Source organism: Oncorhynchus nerka, linkage group LG9b (genome assembly GCF_034236695.1).
Source record: "Oncorhynchus nerka isolate Pitt River linkage group LG9b, Oner_Uvic_2.0, whole genome shotgun sequence".
Lineage (NCBI taxonomy): Eukaryota > Metazoa > Chordata > Actinopteri > Salmoniformes > Salmonidae > Oncorhynchus > Oncorhynchus nerka.
In genome coordinates, this window is record NC_088424.1 from 41,489,940 (window position 1) to 41,512,704 (window position 22,765).

Sequence of the window (22,765 nt, forward strand, 5' to 3'; positions counted from 1 at the left end):
GGAGGACTCTTATTCACTAAAGCACACAGGAGGAGGACTCTTATTCACTAAAGCACACAGGAGGAGGACTCTTATTCACTAAAGCACACAGGAGGAGGACTCTTATTCACTAAAGCACACAGGAGGAGGAGTGAGCAGTGTGTGCAAATATTAGGGGTGCACACACAGATTCTGTGCTTAGGTAAAACCTCTTAAATATAAATGCACTCTTACGCTCCTATGACAGAAGCATAAGATTTCCATATAAAGCCTTCTGATGGCATGTAGCTAAACCTTTGAAATGGTCTTTAATACATGTAACATACACACACTCACACTTCTCATCCCTCATCCTCTTGCTCTCTATGAGGCCGATGTTGAGTCTCTGCTCAGTGTACTCGTATCTGATGTCCTCCCTGGCCGCCAGCATCTTCAGAGGGTTCTTAGACGACTGGACGTTCCTAGACGGTCTCACAGCCCGTTTGTGCTGCGCTAAGGCGGAGGTCAACCTGGACAGGGAAAGAGGCGAAAGAGCCGGGGCGAGGGACAGAGGGTGAGAGAGAGTTAGAGCGGGACAAAGAGAGCCCGAAACAAAAAAATAAAAATTACAAATCCTTGAATCAGCAGTCAAAGACTATCAGAATCCTGTGGATACCCCAATTATTGGAAAATGATTATTGGAAAAACTATGCACTCTCCAAACCAAAAAGGCCTGTGGTGCGGATGGTATTTTAAATGAAATGATCAAATATACAGACCACAAATTCAAATTGGCTATACTCAAACTCTTCAACATTATCCTCACTGCAGGTATTTTCCCCAATATTTGGAACCAGGGATTGATCACACCAATCTATAAAAATGGAGAAAAATTTGACCCAAATAATAAGAGGAATTTATGTTAACAGCAACTTGGGGGAAATTCTCTGCAGTATTATAAATAGCAGACTACATCATTTCCTTGACGAACACAACGTCCTGACCAGAAGCGAGATTGGATTTCTAAAAAATTATCGTACAACAGACCACATTTACACCCTCCACACTAATTGACAAACAAGTAAACCAAAACAAAATCTACTCGTGTTTTGTAGATTTCAAGAAAGCATTTGATTCAATTTGGCACAAAGGTCTTTTTTTTATAAACTAATAGAAAGTGGTATTGGAGCGAAAACGTATGTTATTAAATCAAAGTACACTAAAAACAAATGTGCAGTCAAAATTGGCAACAAGCAAACAGACTTCTTCTCTCAGGGACGGGGAGTGAAACAGGGCTGCCCAATAAGTCCAACACTATTTAACATCTACATTAATGAATTGGAAAAAACATTAGAAGAATCGGCAGCACCAGGTATCACCCTACACAACACTGAAAACAAGTGTCTGCTGTACGCAGATGACCTGGTGCTGCTGTCTCCCACTAAGGAGGGTCTGCTGTCTCCCACTAAGGAGGGTCTGCTGTCTCCCACTAAGGAGGGTCTGCTGTAGACAGATGGCCTGGTGCTGCTGTCTCCCACTAAGGAGGGTCTGCTGCCTCCCACTAAGGAGGGTCTGCTGTCTCCCACTAAGGAGGGTCTGCTGTAGACAGATGGCCTGGTGCTGCTGTCTCCCACTAAGGAGGGTCTGCTGTCTCCCACTAAGGAGGGTCTGCTGTAGACAGATGGCCTGGTGCTGCTGTCTCCCACTAAGGAGGGTCTGCTGTAGACAGATGGCCTGGTGCTGCTGTCTCCCACTAAGGAGGGTCTGCTGTAGACAGATGGCCTGGTGCTGCTGTCTCCCACTAAGGAGGGTCTGCTGTAGACAGATGGCCTGGTGCTGCTGTCTCCCACTAAGGAGGGTCTGCTGTCTCCCACTAAGGAGGGTCTGCTGTAGACAGATGGCCTGGTGCTGCTGTCTCCCACTAAGGAGGGTCTGCTGTCTCCCACTAAGGAGGGTCTGCTGTAGACAGATGGCCTGGTGCTGCTGTCTCCCACTAAGGAGGGTCTGCTGTAGACAGATGGCCTGGTGCTGCTGTCTCCCACTAAGGAGGGTCTGCTGTAGACAGATGGCCTGGTGCTGCTGTCTCCCACTAAGGAGGGTCTGCTGTAGACAGATGGCCTGGTGCTGCCGTCTCCCACTAAGGAGGGTCTGCTGTCTCCCACTAAAGAGGGTCTGCTGTAGACAGATGACCTGGTGCTGCTGTCTCCCACTAAGGAGGGTCTGCTGTCTCCCACTAAAGAGGGTCTGCTGTAGACAGATGACCTGGTGCTGCTGTCTCCCACTAAGGAGGGTCTGCTGTCTCCCACTAAGGAGGGTCTGCTGTAGACAGATGACCTGGTGCTGCTGTCTCCCACTAAGGAGGGTCTGCTGTCTCCCACTAAGGAGGGTCTGCTGTAGACAGATGACCTGGTGCTGCTGTCTCCCACTAAGGAGGGTCTGCTGTCTCCCACTAAGGAGGGTCTGCTGTCTCCCACTAAGGAGGGTCTGCTGTAGACAGATGACCTGGTGCTGCTGTCTCCCACTAAGGAGGGTCTGCTGTAGACAGATGGCCTGGTGCTGCTGTCTCCCACTAAGGAGGGTCTGCTGTCTCCCACTAAGGAGGGTCTGCTGTAGACAGATGGCCTGGTGCTGCTGTCTCCCACTAAGGAGGGTCTGCTGTAGACAGATGGCCTGGTGCTGCTGTCTCCCACTAAGGAGGGTCTGCTGTAGACAGATGGCCTGGTGCTGCTGTCTCCCACTAAGGAGGGTCTGCTGTAGACAGATGGCCTGGTGCTGCCGTCTCCCACTAAGGAGGGTCTGCTGTCTCCCACTAAAGAGGGTCTGCTGTAGACAGATGACCTGGTGCTGCTGTCTCCCACTAAGGAGGGTCTGCTGTCTCCCACTAAAGAGGGTCTGCTGTAGACAGATGACCTGGTGCTGCTGTCTCCCACTAAGGAGGGTCTGCTGTCTCCCACTAAGGAGGGTCTGCTGTAGACAGATGACCTGGTGCTGCTGTCTCCCACTAAGGAGGGTCTGCTGTCTCCCACTAAGGAGGGTCTGCTGTAGACAGATGACCTGGTGCTGCTGTCTCCCACTAAGGAGGGTCTGCTGTCTCCCACTAAAGAGGGTCTGCTGTAGACAGATGACCTGGTGCTGCTGTCTCCCACTAAGGAGGGTCTGCTGTCTCCCACTAAGGAGGGTCTGCTGTAGACAGATGACCTGGTGCTGCTGTCTCCCACTAAGGAGGGTCTGCTGTCTCCCACTAAGGAGGGTCTGCTGTAGACAGATGACCTGGTGCTGCTGTCTCCCACTAAGGAGGGTCGGCTGTCTCCCACTAAGGAGGGTCTGCTGTAGACAGATGACCTGGTGCTGCTGTCTCCCACTAAGGAGGGTCTGCTGTCTCCCACTAAGGAGGGTCTGCTGTAGACAGATGGCCTGGTGCTGCTGTCTCCCACTAAAGAGGGGTTACAGCAGCACCTAGATCGTCTTCACAGGTCCTGTCAGACCTGGGCTCTGACCGTTAACCACAGGTCCTGTCAGACCTGGGCTCTGACCGTTAACCACAGGTCCTGTCAGACCTGGGCTCTGACCGTTAACCACAGGTCCTGTCAGACCTGGGCTCTGACCGTTAACCACAGGTCCTGTCAGACCTGGGCTCTGACCGTTAACCACAGGTCCTGTCAGACCTGGGCTCTGACCGTTAACCACAGGTCCTGTCAGACCTGGGCTCTGACCGTTAACCACAGGTCCTGTCAGACCTGGGCTCTGACCGTTAACCACAGGTTCTGTCAGACCTGGGCTCTGACCGTTAACCACAGGTTCTGTCAGACCTGGGCTCTGACCGTTAACCACACGTTCTGTCAGACCTGGGCTCTGACCGTTAACCACAGGTTCTGTCAGACCTGGGCTCTGACCGTTAACCACAGGTTCTGTCAGACCTGGGCTCTGACCGTTAACCACAGGTTCTGTCAGACCTGGGCTCTGACCGTTAACCACAGGTCCTGTCAGACCTGGGCTCTGACCGTTAACCACAGGTCCTGTCAGACCTGGGCTCTGACCGTTAACCACAGGTCCTGTCAGACCTGGACTCTGACCGTTAACCTAAAAAAACAAATATAATGATATTCCAAAAAAGGTCTGGAAATCAGGATGACAAATATAAATTCTAGTTGGACACAGTTCTATTAGAACACACCAAAAACTACACAGACTAAATATCAGCAACACAGGTAGCTTTCACATGGCTGTGAATGAGCTGAGACAAAGCAAGAAGAGCATTCTATGCCATTAAAAGGAACATTAAAATCGAAATTCCAATTAGAATCTGGCTCAAAATGTTCCAATCGGTTATAGAACCAATTACTCTATATGGCAGTGAAGTATGGGTCCACACTCTTAACAATGAATTTACCAAATGGGACAAACGTCCAATTGAAATACTTCATGCAGAGTTTCGTAAGACTGTATTGCAAGTGCAAAGAAAAACTCAAAATAAAGCAAGTAGAGCAGAATTGGGCCAATACCCCCTCCTCATTCTAATAGAAAAAAGAGCCATCAAATTTTACAACCATCTAAAAACAAGTGACCCCAAAAACATTCCATCACACAGCTCTACAATGTCAAGAGATGAAACAAGAGAAGAGTCCCCTCAGCCAGCTGGTTCTGAGGCTCAGTTCACTAACCCAAACCAACCCCATAGAGCCTCAGGACAGCACTCAGAAAATCTGGCCCAACCAAATCATCACAAAACAAAAATATAATTATATCACCTATTGGAAAGACACCACAAAGTAAACTTCAATGCTATTTGGCTCTAAACAAACAGTACATGGTGGCAGACTATCTGACCACTGTGACTGATAGAAAACTGAGGAAAACACAGACTATATACAGACTCAGAGAGGACAGTCTGGCTATAGAGACTGGTCATCACAGACAAACCTGGCTGCCCAAAGAGGACAGATTGTGCTCATTCTGCTCCAGGTAGAGACAGAGCTGCATTTCCTATTACACTGACAAATACTCAGACCTAAGAGAAAATTTTGTTCCAAAAATTATAATTCAATACAAAGAATTTGAAACTATAAAAGATGAAGAAAAATGTATTGGGTGAAAAGCCAAAATGTGCAGTTTTGGTAGCCAGATATGTGTCCTCCTGCCACAACCTGAGGGACAGCCAATGTAATGTCGATAATATTTCACATCTCGTTTTGTCTAGTCTTTCATACCATGTCATGTGTCTTCTCAGTCATGTTGACACTGATCTACTACCAGGTCATGTGTCTTCTCAGTCATGTTGACACTGGTCTACTACCAGGTCATGTGTCTTCTCAGTCATGTTGACACTGATCTACTACCAGGTCATGTGTCTTCTCAGTCATGTTGACACTGATCTACTACCAGGTCATGTGTCTTCTCAGTCATGTTGACACTGATCTACTACCAGGTCATGTGTCTCCTCAGTCATGTTGACACTGGTCTACTACCAGGTCATGTGTCTTCTCAGTCATGTTGACACTGATCTACTACCAGGTCATGTGTCTTCTCAGTCATGTTGACACTGATCTACTACCATTGTTTTAATGTATTGTTGTTCTCATTAATATTGTTGTTGTAGTTGTTGTTAATGGTAATCCCATGTCCACTACTACTAGTATTATTGCTGTTGGTCCCATCATTTATATTTATACACATTTTTTTTTTGTAAATATTTGTTGTTGTTGTCCTATATGTATTCTTTGACTATAAGTAATAATGAACTTGCCATGTCAATAAATTCAACTGAGAGAGAGAGACAGAGAGAGAGACAGAGAGCATGTAGACGTAGTAAAAGTCCATGCAATGTAACTACACCCAATGTCATATGTCATCTCTGACCAAAGGTTTTCCTGATTCCAGAAATATTCCAACCAGAATTTTGCAAATACTTCATTATTTGGTGAAATCGTTATGCATACTTTGGTGCCTGAGTGCCAAAGATGGCATCAAAGTCATCGTCGATCTCGATCCTGCTGGGCATGCGTGGGAAATCAGCCATGTGACTGTAGAACTTGGAGAAGATCTCATCGTCCATCCTCATCACCTCCTTCACAGCCTTCTCGGTCACTGTCAGAGTAGTCTCCTGAAAATCTGCCACTGACAGAAACACAAAGGTCAAATTCCTACTGGAACAAACTTCTGGAACAGTATAGCTTCCTTCCTCACAAGCTACGCTGGTATTCCATATTTGATCTCATTGTCTCCTAAACACACTCTTGAAAAACCCTTAGCCGGAGACGCCACTGAAAAGCTAGCAACTCGTGGGTAAAGACAGCTGAAAAATGTCAGCACCAACCTCTACTGTTCAGACGTCCCAAAAAGGTCTCCAATTTATCCAGCTTTTTATCCGACTCCAAGTTAATCTCTGGTCTGGCTTCGATTTCTGGTGGATTAGACAACAGAGTTGAATTCATGATAGATACAGTGAGGTCATGTTGTGATTGTACGTTTCAAATGAATGTGATTAGGGATGCAAAGTTCTGGTCACTTTCCCAAAATCTCGGTTGGAAGATTCCTTGAGTCAGGATGGAAAATGCAGGAAATCCATGAATCCTCCAACCAAGATTTCTGGAAAACCTGGGAATTTTGCAAGTCTACATTGCATCCTTTGTGGACTGTATGACTGACCCTCCTGAGGTTTGTACCCAGTCACACTGCTCTTGAGTTTGGTGGAGACGGGAGACAGGATAGGGCTGATGGCTGAGGAAGAGGCTGTCAGACCTGCAAACACAAACACACACAAACTGAGAGGACAGAATAACCTAACTGGGTAGCCTTCTTTTAACACCACACAGCTAACAGTGATATGTTCAAGCAGTACGGCACCAGGGGGTGTGGTATAGTGCCAATATACCATGGCTAAGGGCTGTTCTTATGCACGATGCAAAGAGGAGAGCCTGGATACAGACCTTAGCTGTGGTATATTGACCATATACCACACCCCCTCGTGCCTTATTGATTAAATAGATCAATGTTAGCTGTGATATATTTTCCAACGTAATTAGAGCAGTCAAAAATAAATATTTTGTCATACCCATGGTATACGGTCTGATATACCATGGCTGTCAGCCAATCAGCATTCAGGGCTCAAACCCCCCAGTTTATAATATGCTTCAATAACTAGTAAGCCAATTCAAATCATACATTCAGAGGTCAACAAATTCACCAGTTATTATTTGCTAATGAAATTAGAGAACCACCCCCCCCCCCAAGCTCACAGGGTCAACCAGTCAACATTCTCATCAAATACATAAGGCCTCCCGAGTGGTGCAGTGTTCTAAGGCATGACATCGCAGTGCCAGCTGTGCCACTAGAGATTCTAGGTTCAAGTCCAGGTTCTGTCGCAGCCGGCCGTGACCGGGAGACCCATGGGGCGGCGCACAATTGGCACAATGCACGCTGACACGGGCACAATGCACGCTGACACGGTCGTCAGGTGTACAACACTTCCTCCGACACATTGGTGCGGCTGGCTTCCGGGTTAAGCGGGCGTTGTGTCAAGAAGTAGCGCAGCTTGGCTGGGTTGTGTTTCGGAGGACGTACGGCTCTCGACCTTCGCCTCTCCCGAGTCCATACGAGAGTTGCAGCGATGAGGCTAGACTGCAAATACCAATTGGAAACCACAAAGTTGTGGAGAAAAAAAAGGATAAATAATAAAATAAATAAAGTGAGTGGACAGTAAATGATCAGACAAATGGACCATCCGTGTTCTAACCTTTCTTGACCATGTGTTCAGTCACAGTGTACTGGGTAGAATTGTTGGCCACGCCCTTTCCTGTCGACTCCCAGGCCTCGTCCCTTGAAGAGATCTGCTTCCTCTCCTCTATGGACATCTGAGCCTGGATCTCCATCTCCTTTCCCATCCTCTGAACACACACAGTTATATACACAGTTACATACACTACCGTTTGGGGTCACTTAGAAATGTCCTTGTTTTCCAGTCTGAGATATGGCTTTTTCTTTGCAACTCTGCCTAGAAGGCCAGCATCTCAGAGTTGCCACTTCACTGTTGACATTGAGACGGGTGTTTTGCGGGTACTATTTAATGAAGCTGCCAGTTGAGGACTTGTGAGGCGTCTGTTTCTCAAACTAGACACTAATGTACTTGTCCTCTTGCCCAGTTGTGCACCGGGGCCTCCCACTCTTTCTATTCTGGTTAGGGCCAGTTTGCGCTGTTCTGTGAATGGAGTAGTACACAGCGTTGTACGAGATCTTCAGTTTCTTGGCAATTTCGCACATGGAATAGCCTTGATTTCTCAGAATGATGAGTATCAGAAGTTCTTTGTTTCTGGCCATTTTGAGCCCGTAATCGAACGCACAAATGCTGATGCTCCAGATACTCAACTAGTAAAGAAGGTCAGTTTTATTGCTTCTTTAAATCAGCACTTCAGCTGTGCTAAACTAATTGCAACAGGGTTTTCTAATGATCAATTAGCCTTTTAAAATTAGAAACTTGGATTAGCTAACAACGTGCCATTGGAACACAGGAGTGATGGTTGCTGATAATGGGCCTCTGCACGCCTATGTAAATATTCCATTAAAAATCTGCCGTTTCCAGCTACAATAGTCATTTACAACATTAAATGTCTACACGGTATTTCTGATCAACTTGATGTTATTTTAAATGGACAAAAAAAAAGAAATGTCCTTGTTCTTGAAAGAAAAGCTAAATGACCCCAAACCTTCGAACGGTAGTGTACACTGTTACACATTTTCTGGTACACACAGTTTTACACATTTCCTGTTACACATATACTGTTACGTACACTGTTAAGTATATTGTTACACATCCTGTTACAGGATGGCGGCAGGGTAGCCTAACGGTTAGAGCATTGGACTAGTAACCGAAAGGTTGCAAGTTCAAATCCCCGAGCTGACAAGGTACAAAATCTGCCGTTCTGCCCCTGAACAGGCAGTTAACCCACTGTTCCTAGGCAGTCATTGAAAGTAAGAATTTGTTCTTAACTGAATATAAAAAAAAGTTATCTATCCTGTTACAGAATTACACATCCTGTTACATATACTGTGTCATGACGTTGGTCTGGGGATAGGAACAAATGCGGTGGTACTTAATGAATATGATGTCAGTTCGGTTGTCATCTGAGACATTCTCATCAATGATAAGATGACAAACTCTACAGTGGAAAGTCTACACATCAGATTCACATGGAATTGTTGTTCAATTTAAATGTTTGAATATGAAATTATTCGTGATGGGATGAAATGTGATTTTAGCTTCTAAAATGTGAGATTTGGGTTTTCATAAGGTAGGGCTCTGCTCAATCAGTGGCCGCCCCTGTGAAGGGACATGGGCTATAAAACTTTTCAAACACGCCCTCCTATCCCTTCCTATATAAGCCCTTGACGACAATATAACCTCCTGTTCCAAGGACGTGAGGACGACGGTCCGATGTCGGAATGGTTCAGATAATAACTACAGAACGAAGCCAACATCAGCGTGAGCTTTGGTTGAGAATGGTATGAACGTCGAACTCTTATTCACTACAGAAGTGATACCTCCTAGCCGTTGAGTTAGCAACAGCCGCTGCAAACGAGGGTTAGGAAGGAACAGACAGAGTATCCCGTCTACCACACAACGATGTTACTACAAAGTATTCAATTTACCAGCAGAGACATTCTTCAAGGGACAAAGGACTTGGTTGGGCAACACAGCCTTCCATCTACCACCAACCTACTGAAGTGCAGCTCAGAGTAAATATTTATTGCATTTCCCTTTTCCAAATGGGCGGTAATTTAGAATGCATTAAATACTGTATTTACTATAGCACAGCTTTGCCCTTTGTTCCTCAGTCTTCCCGCTCTTTCATTCAAACCCAGCCCCTTTTCTTTTGTGTAACCAGCTGTCTGTCATATCTGTTCCACCCGCTAGGGACGTTTTCCTTTATGACGTAATTTGTAATCAAGGTATAATTCATTCTGTGTATATGTAATTCTGTGTGATTAGTTAGGTATTTAGTAAATAAATCATTAAACCCAATTTTGCATTGCTGATTCAACTTGTTAGCCAGGGTTTTCAGATGAGACTGAATTAAGGTGACGATTAATATTGACTGCTATTGATGTAAAATATTACTAGGTCTTTAAGAGTTTATTCGGAAGATAACAGCTCTATAAATATTATTTTGTGGTGCCCGACTAGTTAATTACATTTACATGATTAGCTCAATCAGGTAACATTAATTACGGAGAAATTATTTAATAGAATAGCATGTCATATCACTTAATCCAGCATAGCCAAAGACACATTATGTAAATCTGTAACAGTTGTCGTATGTAACAGTGTACCAGTCAAAAGTTTAGACACACCTACTCATTCAAGGGTTTTTCTTCATTTTTACTATTTTCTACATTGTAGAATAGTGAAGACATCAAAACTATGAAATAACCAAAAAAAGTGTTAAACAAATCTAAATATATTTTAGATTTTAGACTCTTCAAAGTAGCCAACCTTTGTTTGCCTTGATGGCAGCTTTGCACACTCTTGGCATTCACTCAACCAGCATCACCTGGAAGGCTTTTCCAACAGATTTGAAGGAGTTCCCACATATGCTAAGCACTTTTTTTCTGCTTTTCACTCTGCAGTCCAACTCTCCCAAACCATCTCAATTGGGTTGAGGTTGGGTGATTGTGGAGGCCAGGTCATCTGATGCAGCAATCCATCACTCTCCTTCTTGGCCAAATAGCCCTTATACAGCCTGGAGGGGTGTTGTGCTGTTGAAAAACAAATGATAGTGGGACAAAGGGCAAACCAGATGGGATGGCGTATCGCTGCAGAATGCTGTGGTAGCCATGCTGGTTAAGTGTGCCTTGAATGGAAAAAAAAAAAATCCTACACAGTGTCACCAGTAAAGCACCCCCACACCACCACCTCCATGCTTCACGGTGGGAACCACACATGCAGAGATCATCCATTCACCTACTCTGCGTCTCATAAAGACAAGGCGGTTGGAACCAAAAATCTCAAATTTGGACTCCAGACCAAAAGGACAGATTTCCAGGTTTCCATTGCCCATTGTTCGTGTTTCTTGGCCCAAGCAAGTCCTTCTTATTGATGTCCTTCAGTAATGGTTTCTTTGCAGAAATTCGACCATGAAGGCCGGATTCACGCAGGCTCCTCTGAACAATTGTTGTTGAGATGTATCTGTTACTTGAACTCTGAAGCCTTTATTTGGGCTGAAATCTGAGGTGCAGTTAACTCTAATGAACTTATCCTCTGCAGCAGAGGTAACTTTGGTTATTCCTTTCCTGTGGCGGTCCTCATGAGAGCCAGTTTCATCATAGCGCTTGATGGTTTTTGCAAGTGCACTTGAAGAAACTTTCAAAGTTCTTGAAATTTTCCGGATTGACTGACCTTCATGTCTTAAAGTAATGATGGGCTGTTGTTTTTCTTTGCTTATTTGAACTGTTCATGTCATAATATGGACTTGGTCTTTTACTAAATAAGGCTTCTGTGTACCACCCCTACTTTGTCACCTACTTTGTCACAACACAACTGATTGGCTCAAACGTATTAAGAAGGAAAGAAATTACACAAATTAACAAGGCACACATGTTAATTAAAATGCATTCCAGATGACTATCTCATGAAGCTGGTTGAGAGAATGCCAAGAGTGTGCAAAGCATCAAGGCAAAGTGTGGCTCCTCAAATATAAAATATATTTTGATTTGTTTAACACTTTTGGTTACTACATGTGTTATTTCATAGTTTTGATGTCTTCACTATTATTCTACAATGGAGAAAATAGTAAAATAAATAAATGAAAACCTTTGAATGAGTAGGTGTCCAAACTTTTGACTGGTTCTGTATACTGTTATACACACTGTTACAAATACTATTATTACAAATACTGTTACATATGTTACAAATACTATTATTACAAATACTGTTACAAATACTATTACACACACTGTTACAAATACTATTACACACACTGTTACAAATACTATTACACACACTGTTACAAATACTATTACACACTGTCACACACACACTGTTACAAATACTTTTACATATACTGTGATAACAGTCTCTTACTGTGAGATCCTATTACAGTACACACATTATTTCCCGTCCCATCCTCTGAACACACCCCGACACACATTAGGTTCAGATGCTGTACAGCAAGGACCATCTGTAACAGGCTACTGTTGTAGTCTCCCAAATGGCCTGTTCCACTTGATCAAAACCACAAAAAAAACATTGGAAATGAAAGCAACACAGTAGAGTAGATTTGTCTTTGTAGAATAAGTATTCATTTTGACCAATACTTCTCATTCACACTAAAACCAAGGGGTAGGGCAGAAAGAGGTGATCGAGGAATAGGATGAGTAGGAATAGGGGGAGGTGTTCAAGAGGTGATCATGTGTTTACAAGACACACGTATAACCAGTCCGTATCAGTGACAGGCATGACGGGATAATGAAAGACCACATTTTGCTTTCTAAATGGTACCCTATTCACTTTATAGTGCACTACTTTAGACCGGGACCCTTGACAAAGGTAGTGCACTACATAGGGAATAGGGTGCCATTTAAGACACAGCCCACGAGTACCAGGCAGAACAGTGAAACATGCATGGCAGGTCAGGTGCATGTTCTTACCTGACTGCGAGGGTCAATAACTTGGCACTTATGGCCAAGAGAGATGGGAGGAGAATATGTGGAGGAAAAGACCGGTTCCTAAGGACAGAGGCGATTGGATAAGACGAGTTCCCAAGGACAGAGGTGATTGGATAAGACAGGTTCCCAAGGACAGAGGTGATTGGATAAGTGCATAAGAGAAGAAGAGATGTCGATCAATGGTGTTTGTTGTCACTTTAAATTAGAGGACAGGCTCATACCAATAGTAATGGCTGGAATGGAATGTATCAAACATATGGTTTTCATTCCATTCCAACCATTACTATGAGCTCGTCCTCCAGCCACCACTGACAGGGAAAATAAGTTCTATCTCAAGGCCATCAGACTGTTAAACAGCCACCACTAACATTGAGTGGCTGCTGCCAACACACTGACACTGACTCAACTCCAGCCACTTTAATAATGGGAATTGATGTAAAATATATCACTAGCCACTTTAAACAATGCTACTTAATATAATGCTTACATACCCTACATTATTTATCTCATATGTATACGTATATACTGTACTCTATATCATCTACTGCATCTTTATTTAATACATGTATCACTAGCCACTTTAAACTATGCTACTTAATATAATGTTTACATACCCTACATTACTCATCTCATATGTATATACTGTACTCTATACCATCTACTGCATCTTGCTTATGCCGCTCTGTACCATCACTCATTCATATATCTTTATGTACATATTCTTTATCCCTTTACACTTGTGTGTATAAGGTAGTAGTTTTTGAATTGTTAGGTTAGATTACTCGTTGGTTATTACTGCATTGTCGGAACTAGAAGCACAAGCATTTTGCTACACTCGCATTAACATCTGCTAACCATGTGTATGTGAAAAATAAATTTGATTTGATAAGGAAGAAAATGACAGTCAGGCAGAGATACAGAGGAATGATAGTGAAAGGATGCCAAGGAGATGATGACTCAAACAGAATTCCTCCGTTGCTCTATCGTTCGCTACATGATTCAGTCTGAAACTGCCATCAATGAAGTAGTTTGTGGTGATATCAAATGACGAGTGTTGTACAAAACAAAGTAATCAGCGATTGGATCATCTCCAACCAATCAGAGTATCAAAGAGAATGACGAATTTTCAAATGCCACTTTACCCACGTGTGTTCTGGCTCAACCCATCAGTTTCTGGCACCAATCAGATGGTCTAGAATGGATTTCCATTCTAGAAATCGCCGGGGAGGTACTCAGATCCAGACCGTTACGGAGAAGAAACTAACATCCGTGGCGTAGCGTTTGGCTGGAGCAAGGAGTTTAGGTAGCCAGGCTAGAGGAGAGTTACCATAACATTCACAACCAGAAATGATCATTCACAAGTTGTGACTGAGACCAGGAGCAGAGAGAACACACTGATGGAAGACAACTCACAGAGATTATTTTGGATAAATCAAGTCTGAAGTCATGATGGGGGGTCCAGGGCTGAAGCAGACTGAGGGACGGTTCCCCAGTCAAATCTTTAACTGGTTCACAATGTCTTTTCCCCTTTAAAGAGGGAGACAACATCTACAGCATCACCTGAGCCACTCACATGAAATGCAACGGCATGCAACAGTGGAGGCTGGTGAGGGGAGGACCGTTTATTGTAATGTCTGGAATGGAGCAGTATCAAACTCATGGGAACCATTCCAGTCATTCGGTTTCTGCCATTATTATGAGCCTCTGGCATCAGCCACCACTGGCATGGAAGTGTTAAATGTTTAATCATGAACATTTCCAGAGGTGCTTGAATGCGAAGTAATCGTTAACTGGACAATCGTTAACGCTGCTGTATCCAATGCCATTCAATTCGGCACATAAAACAGGTCCCTAGACAAGTCGGTGGTTACCATTTTGTTCAGTCACTACTGGCTTACAGTAATTCTTTGCTTTTGATGAATCACGTTTCTCTGTCACCAGTGTGCGGTACAAAAAGCAACCATTTTGATGAATCACGTTTCTCTGTCACCAGTGTGCGGTACAAAAAGCAACCATTTTGATGAATCACGTTTCTCTGTCACCAGTGTGCGGTACAAAAAGCAACCATTTTGATGAATCACGTTTCTCCGTCACCAGTGTACGGTACAAAAAGCAACCATTTTGATGAATCACGTTTCTCTGTCACCAGTGTGCGGTACAAAAAGCAACCATTTTGATGAATCACGTTTCTCCGTCACCAGTGTACGGTACAAAAAGCAACCATTTTGAGCAGAGTAAAAAGCCAGTGACTGGCAGCATCACATCTTATCTCTAAACACAATAACGTAGCTATACGGACTTCAAATCAAGCAAAAGTGCAAGCCAATGTGTTCCTCAGCAGCATTCCAAACCACCAGAGGTACAATAGGTTAGCGTCAGACCAAAAGCAACACTGAACAGCAGTAAACAGAACTAGGGTTGTACGTTTACTTTCATTTCCCACCAAATGTTTCCTAGATATCGCGGTTGGAATATTCCCAGAATCGAGAGGGAATAAACATTACATCCGGGAATCCTCCAACCGGGATTTCTGGAAAACCTGAAAAATTTTGGGAAAATTATCGAAATGTTGCAACCCTCGACCACAGCAACACTGAACGGCAGTGAACAACAGAACACATGAGAATGAAAGAAGTAGCAGGTTTCACACAGAGCTCAGTGGAATGAAAGAAGTAGCAGGTTTCACACAGAGCTCAGTGGAATGAAAGAAGTAGCAGGTTTCACACAGAGCTCAGTGGAATGAAAGAAGTAGCAGGTTTCACACAGAGCTCAGTGGAATGAAAGAAGTAGCAGGTTTCACACAGAGCTCAGTGGAATGAAAGAAGTAGCAGGTTTCACACAGAGCTCAGTGGAATGAAAGAAGTAGCAGGTTTCACACAGAGCTCAGTGGAATGAAAGAAGTAGCAGGTTTCACACAGAGCTCAGTGGAATGAAAGAAGTAGCAGGTTTCACACAGAGCTCAGTGGAATGAAAGAAGTAGCAGGTTTCACACAGAGCTCAGTGGAATGAAAGAAGTAGCAGGTTTCACACAGAGCTCAGTGGAATGAAAGAAGCAGCAGGTTTCACACAGAGCTCAGTGGACCACCGTTGGCACATGGGCCTTGGCACAGCACCTTCGTCAGATCTTACCCACAGCTGTTCAGACACAGTGACAGCAGCAAACCCATCAATAACCATCCTTTCCTCCTGAAGACATGGGAAACACAACAGAGTCCATATATGAATTTGAATGTGGTTACTTTTCTCCAGCCCCATCCTTTTTTTACCAAAACAGTGAGGGGGTAACACGTTATTGTTTCAACTGAGGATTGCCCCTTTAAATCAAAGGATTAATGGTCAGTTAAACGAGACCTTCGCGTTATTCAATATAATACTGTACATTAAATAGATATAATCACATGCGATTCTGTAGCAACACATATTGTAAAACAAGCTCTTGGTGAAGCACTAGTGCTAGTTCAAGAGAAACTCAATCTTCCAGCAGTGTGACATTTAGACTGGATCTCATCATGGTCTGAAATAGACAAGGGATTTCTCCAAAGACCCCAGACTGATAATTCCCCAGGGAGACTGGCACCATACCCCGCCTCCCCTCCCCAGGGAGACTGGCACCATACCCCCCCTCCCCTCCCCAGGGAGGGGAGACTGGCACCATACCCCGCCTCCCCTCCCCAGGGAGACTGGCACCATACCCCCCCCCCTCCCCAGGGAGACTAGCACCATACCCCGCCTCCCCTCCCCAGGGAGACTGGCACCATACCCCGCCTCCCCTCCCCAGGAGACTGGCACCATACCCCGCCTCCCTCCCCAGGGAGACTGGCACCATACCCCGCCTCCCCTCCCCAGGAGACTGGCACCATACCCCGCCTCCCCTCCCCAGGGAGACTGGCACCATACCCCGCCTCCCCTCCCCAGGAGACTGGCACCATACCCCCTCCCCTCCCCAGGGAGGGAGACTGGCACCATACCCCGCCTCCCCTCCCCAGGGAGACTGGCACCATACCCCCCCCCCTCCCCAGGGAGACTAGCACCATACCCCGCCTCCCCTCCCCAGGGAGACTGGCACCATACCCCGCCTCCCCTCCCCAGGGAGACTGGCACCATACCCCGCCTCCCCTCCCCAGGGAGACTGGCACCATACCCCGCCTCCCCTCCCCAGGGAGACTGGCACCATACCCCCGCCTCCCCTCCCCAGGGAGACTGGCACCATACCCCGCCTCCCCTCCCCAGGGAGACTGGCACCATACCCCGCCTCCCCTCCCCAGGGAGACTGGCACCATACCCCGCCTCCCCTCCCCAGGGAGACTGGCACCATACACACAACTTGCAGGCTTGTTTTCGAGTTGCTGTGCGTTTTGTTGCCAACCTATTTTGCTACCTGACAACTTTACGGTTTTCACTTTTTAATTACCGTTCATATATTTATTTATTTTTTCCTCAACTTTTTCAATCCGGACGCTTTATCTGGACACGATTCGTCAGGACCTCCAACAGCCGAAGCTAAGTTGTAACATTAACATGATGCCTTCTAATTGCAGCCGCTGTACTCGCCTTACGGCGAGGATAGCTGTGCTACAAGCCCAGCTTCAGACGCAATCGTTAGGCACGGGTAATTTCAGTGTAGGAAAGGATGAAACAGCGTCTGTGCCACCAGTAAGTACAGATAGTAGTATAAATCCCCTGGCACAGTCCCCGCAGCCAGACAATTTTCTCACGGTTTCTGGAAGGAAATGCTGTAGGAACGCTCAACCGGTGTCGCTCATTCAGCCGACAGAAACTTTCAACCGGTTTTCCCCATTAAGTGCGGGTCGGAGTCAGAGGCAGAGTCTTCTCTGGTCTCTACTCCTCCCGTTACGGGGTCTGAGACGCCGAAGCTTCCCACCATTAGCTCTGACAAATTGAAAACTCTAGTCATTGGCGACTCCATTACCCGCAGTATTAGACTTAAAACGAATCATCCAGCGATCAAACACTGTTTACCCGGGGGCAGGGCTACCGACGTTAAGGCTAATCTGAAGATGGTGCTGGCTAAAGCTAAAACTGGCGAGTGTAGAGAGTATAGAGATATTGTTATCCACGTCGGCACCAACGATGTTAGGATGAAACAGTCAGAGATCACCAAGGGCAACATAGCTTCTGCGTGTAAATCAGCTAGAAAGATGTGTCGGCATCGAGTAATTGTCTCTGGCCCCCTCCCAGTTAGGGGGAGTGATGAGCTCTACAGCAGAGTCTCACAACTCAATCGCTGGTTGAAAACTGTTTTCTGCCCCTCCCAAAAGATAGAATTTGTTGATAATTGGCCCTCTTTCTGGGACTCACCCACAAACAGGACCAAGCCTGACCTGCTGAGGAGTGATGGACTCCATCCTAGCTGGAGGGGTGCTCTCATCTTATCTACCAACATAGACAGGGCTCTAACTCCTCTAGCTCCACAATGAAATAGGGTGCAGGCCAGGCAGCAGGCGGTTAGCCAGCCTGCCAGCATAGTGGAGTCTGCCACTAGCACAGTCAGTGTAGTCAGCTCAGCTATCACCATTGAGACCGTGTCTGTGCCTCGACCTAGGTTGGGCAAAACTAAACATGGCGGTGTTCGCCTTAGCAATCTCACTAGGATAAAGACCACCTCCATTCCTGTCATTACTGAAAGAGATCATGATACCTCACATCTCAAAATAGGGCTACTTTAATGTTAGATCCCTTACTTCAAAGGCAATTATAGTCAATGAACTAATCACTGATCATAATCTTGATGTGATTGGCCTGACTGAAACATGGCTTAAGCCTGATGAATTTACTGTTTTAAATGAGGCCTCACCTCCTGGCTACACTAGTGACCATATCCCCCGTGCATCCCGCAAAGGCGGAGGTGTTGCTAGCATTTACGATAGCAAATTTCAATTTACAAAAAAAAAAAAAAGACGTTTTCATCTTTTGAGCTTCTAGTCATGAAATCTATGCAGCCTACTCAATCACGTTTTATAGCTACTGTTTACAGGCCTCCTGGGCCATATACAGCGTTTCTCACCGAGTTCCCTGAATTCCTATCGGACCTTGTAGTCATAGCAGATGATATTCTAATCTTTGGTGACTTTAATATTCACATGGAAAAATCCACAGACCCACTCCAAAAGGCTTTCGGAGCCATCATCGACTCAGTGGGTTTTGTCCAACATGTCTCTGGACCCACTCACTGTCACAGTCATACGCTGGACCTAGTTTTGTCCCATGGAATAAATGTTGTGGATCTTAATGTTTTTCCCCATAATCCTGGACTATCGGACCACCATTTTATTACGTTTGCAATTGCAACAAATACTCTGCTCAGACCCCAACCAAGGAACATCAAAAGTCGTGCTATAAATTCACAGACAACACAAAGATTCCTTGATGCCCTTCCAGACTCCCTCTGCCTACCCAAGGACGCCAGAGGACAAAAATCAGTTAACCACCTAACTGAGGATCTCAATTTAACCTTGCGCAATACCCTAGATGCAGTTGCACCCCTAAAAACTAAAAACATTTCTCATAAGAAACTAGCTCCCTGGTACACAGAAAATACCCGAGCTCTGAAGCAAGCTTCCAGAAAATTGGAACGGAAATGGCGCCACACCAAACTGGAAGTCTTCCGACTAACTTGGAAAGACGGTACCGTACAGTACCGAAGAGCCCTTACTGCTGCTCGATCATCCTATTTTTCTAACTTAATTGAGGAAAATAAGAACAATCCGAAATTCCTTTTTGATACTGTCGCAAAGCTAACTAAAAAGCAGCATTCCCCAAGAGAGGATGACTTTCACTCTAGCAGTGATAAATTCATGAACTTCTTTGAGGAAAAGATTATGATTATTAGAAAGCAAATTACGGACTCCTCTTTAAACCTGCGTATTCCTCCAAACCTCAGTTGTCCTGAGTCTGCACAACTCTGCCAGGACCTAGGATCAAGAGAGACGCTCAAGTGTTTTAGTACTATATCTCTTGACTCTTGGCCTCTAAACCTTCAAGCTGCATACTGGACCCTATTCCAACTAAACTACTGAAAGAGCTGCTTCCTGTGCTTGGCCCTCCTATGTTGAACATAATAAACAGCTCTCTATCCACCGGATGTGTACTACACTCACTAAAAGTGGCAGTAATAAAGCCTCTCTTGAAAAAGCCAAACCTTGACCCAGAAAATATCAAAAACTATCGGCCTATATCGAATCTTCCATTCCTCTCAAAAATTTTAGAGAAGGCTGTTGCGCAGCAACTCACTGCCTTCCTGAAGACAAACAATGTATACGAAATGCTTCAGTCTGGTTTTAGACCCCATCATAGCACTGAGACTGCACTTGTGAAGGTGGTAAATTACATTTTAATGGCATCGGACCGAGGCTCTGCATCTGTCCTCGTGCTCCTAGACCTTAGTGCTGCTTTTGATACCATCGATCACCACATTCTTTTGGAGAGATTGGAAACCCAAATTGGTCTACACGGACATGTTCTGGCCTGGTTTAGAGCTTATCTGTCGGAAGGATATCAGTTTGTCTCTGTGAATGGTTTGTCCTCTGACAAATCAACTGTAAATTTCGGTGTTCCTCAAGGTTCCGTTTTAGGACCACTATTGTTTTCACTATATATTTTACCTCTTGGGGATGTTATTCGAAAACATAATGTTAACTTTCACTGCTATGCGGATGACACACAGCTGTACATTTCAATGAAACATGGTGAAGCCCCAAAATTGCCCTCGCTAGAAGCATGTGTTTCAGACATAAGGAAGTGGATGCCTGCAAACTTTCTACTATTAAACTCGGACAAAACAGAGATGCTTGTTCTAGGTCCCAAGAAACAAAGAGATCTTCTGTTGAATCTGACAATTAATCTTAATGGTTGTACAGTCGTCTCAAATAAAACTGTGAAGGACCTCGGCGTTACTCTGGACCCTGATCTCTCTTTTGAAGAACATATCAAGACCATTTCGAGGACAGCTTTTTTCCATCTACATAACATTGCAAAAATCAGAAACTTTCTGTCCAAAACTGATGCAAAAAAAAAAAAAAAATTAATCCATGCTTTTGTCACTTTTAGGTTAGACTACTGCAATGCTCTACTTTCCGGCTACCCGGATAAAGCACTAAATAAACTTCAGTTAGTGCTAAATACGGCTGCTAGAATCCTGAATAGAACCAACATTTTTTATATTACTCCAGTGCTAGCCTCTCTACACTGGCTTCCTGTCAAAGCAAGGGCTGATTTCAAGGTTTTACTGCTAACCTACATGGGCTTGCTCCTACCTATCTCTCTGATTTGGTCCCTCCGTACATACCTACACATACGCTACGGTCACTAGACGCAGGCCTCCTAATTGTCCCTAGAATTTCTAAGCAAACAGCTGGAGGCAGGGCTTTCTCCTATAGAGCTCCATTTTTATGGAACGGTCTGCCTACCCATGTCTGAGACGCAAACTCGGTCTCAACCTTTAAGTCTTTACTGAAGACTCATCTCTTCAGTGGGTCATATGATTGAGTGTAGTCTGGCCCAGGAGTGGGAAGGTGAACGGAAAGGCTCTGGAGCAACGAACCGCCCTTGCTGTCTCTGCCTGGCCGGTTCCCCTCTTTCCACTGGGATTCTCTGCCTCTAACCCTATTACAGGGGCTGAGTCACTGGCTTACTGGGGCTCTCTCATGCCGTCCCTGGAGGGGGTGCGTCACCTGAGTGGGTTGATTCATTGTTGTGGTCATCCTGTCTGGGTTGGCGCCCCCCCCTTGGGTTGTGCCGTGGCGGAGATCTTTGTGGGCTATACTCAGCCTTGTCTCAGGATGGTAAGTTGGTGGTTGAAGTTATCCCTCTAGTGGTGTGGGGGCTGTGCTTTGGCAAAGTGGGTGGGGTTATATCCTTCCTGTTTGGCCCTGTCCGGGGGTGTCCTCGGATGGGGCCACAGTGTCTCCTGACCCCTCCTGTCTCAGCCTCCAGTATTTATGCTGCAGTAGTTTATGTGTCGGGGGGCTAGGGTCAGTTTGTTATATCTGGAGTACTTCTCCTGTCCTATTCGCTGTCCTGTGTGAATCTAAGTGTGCGTTCTCTAATTTTCTCCTTCTCTCTTTCTTTCTCTCTCTCGGAGGACCTGAGCCCTAGGACCATGCCCCAGGACTACCTGACATGATGACTCCTTGCTGTCCCCAGTCCACCTGGCCATGCTGCTGCTCCAGTTTCAACTGTTCTACCTTACTATTATTTGACCATGCTGGTCATTTATGAACATTTGAACATCTTGGCCATGTTCTGTTATAATCTCCACCCGGCACAGCCAGAAGAGGACTGGCCACCCCACATATGCTCTCTCTAATTCTCTCTTTCTTTCTCTCTCTCGGAGGACCTGAGCCCTAGGACCGTGCCCCAGGACTACCTGACATGATGACTCCTTGCTGTCCCCAGTCCACCTGACTGTGCTGCTGCTCCAGTTTCAACTGTTCTGCTTTATTATTATTCAACCATGCTGGTCATTTATGAACATTTGAACATCTTGGCCATGTTCTGTTATAATCTCCACCCGGCACAGCCAGAAGAGGACTGACCACCCCACATAGCCTGGTTCCTCTCTAGGTTTCTTCTTAAGTTCTGGCCTTTCTAGGGAGTTTATCCTAGCCACCATGCTTCTACACCTGCATTGCTTGCTGTTTGGGGTTTTAGGCTGGGTTTCTGTACAGCACTTTGAGATATCAGCTGATGTACGAAGGGCTATATAAATAAATTTGATTTGATACACCGCCTCCCCTCCACAGGGAGACTAGCACCATATGCTCCATGCAGGGCTGTTCTGACCCAGGCACTGGCATCAAATGGCACCCTATTCCCAATATAGTGCAATCTTTTGACCTGGGTCCATAGAGCTGTGGTCAAACTCTGGTCAAAAGTAGTGCACTATATAGGGAATAGCCTCGCGCCGCCCCAGTGGCCTGGCGCCGCCCCAGTGGCCTGGCGCCGCCCCAGTGGCCTCGCATCGCTGTTAGATAATGTGAAGTCTCACCTTCTTCTTGTAGGTCTGTGCTGCCTCCCATCCGTGTACTGTGGAGTGTCTCTCAGTCACAGAAACCTTCACCACTTCCTTTTTCTTATTCATCCTGTTCCTCCAGTCCTCGTCACCACTCTTCTTCAACAGGGCCAGCCTGGG

The 22,765-nt window shown here is 45.4% G+C and overlaps 1 protein-coding gene across 4 annotated transcripts in view; it reads right to left on the bottom strand.

Moving 5' to 3' along the window:
• Positions 1–22,765, bottom strand: part of LOC115117557 (supervillin-like) — a 156,846-nt gene that overhangs the window by 31,775 nt on the left and 102,306 nt on the right. For all 4 annotated transcript variants that reach the window (XM_065013711.1, XM_065013713.1, XM_065013710.1 and 1 more), the window contains 6 exons: positions 22,622–22,760; positions 7,691–7,841; positions 6,604–6,696; positions 6,272–6,358; positions 5,895–6,072; positions 316–488 (listed from right to left, as the gene is read on the bottom strand). In XM_065013711.1, the coding sequence (XP_064869783.1) occupies positions 316–488; positions 5,895–6,072; positions 6,272–6,358; positions 6,604–6,696; positions 7,691–7,841; positions 22,622–22,760 (821 nt within the window). The remainder of the gene's footprint in view (positions 1–315; positions 489–5,894; positions 6,073–6,271; positions 6,359–6,603; positions 6,697–7,690; positions 7,842–22,621; positions 22,761–22,765) is intronic.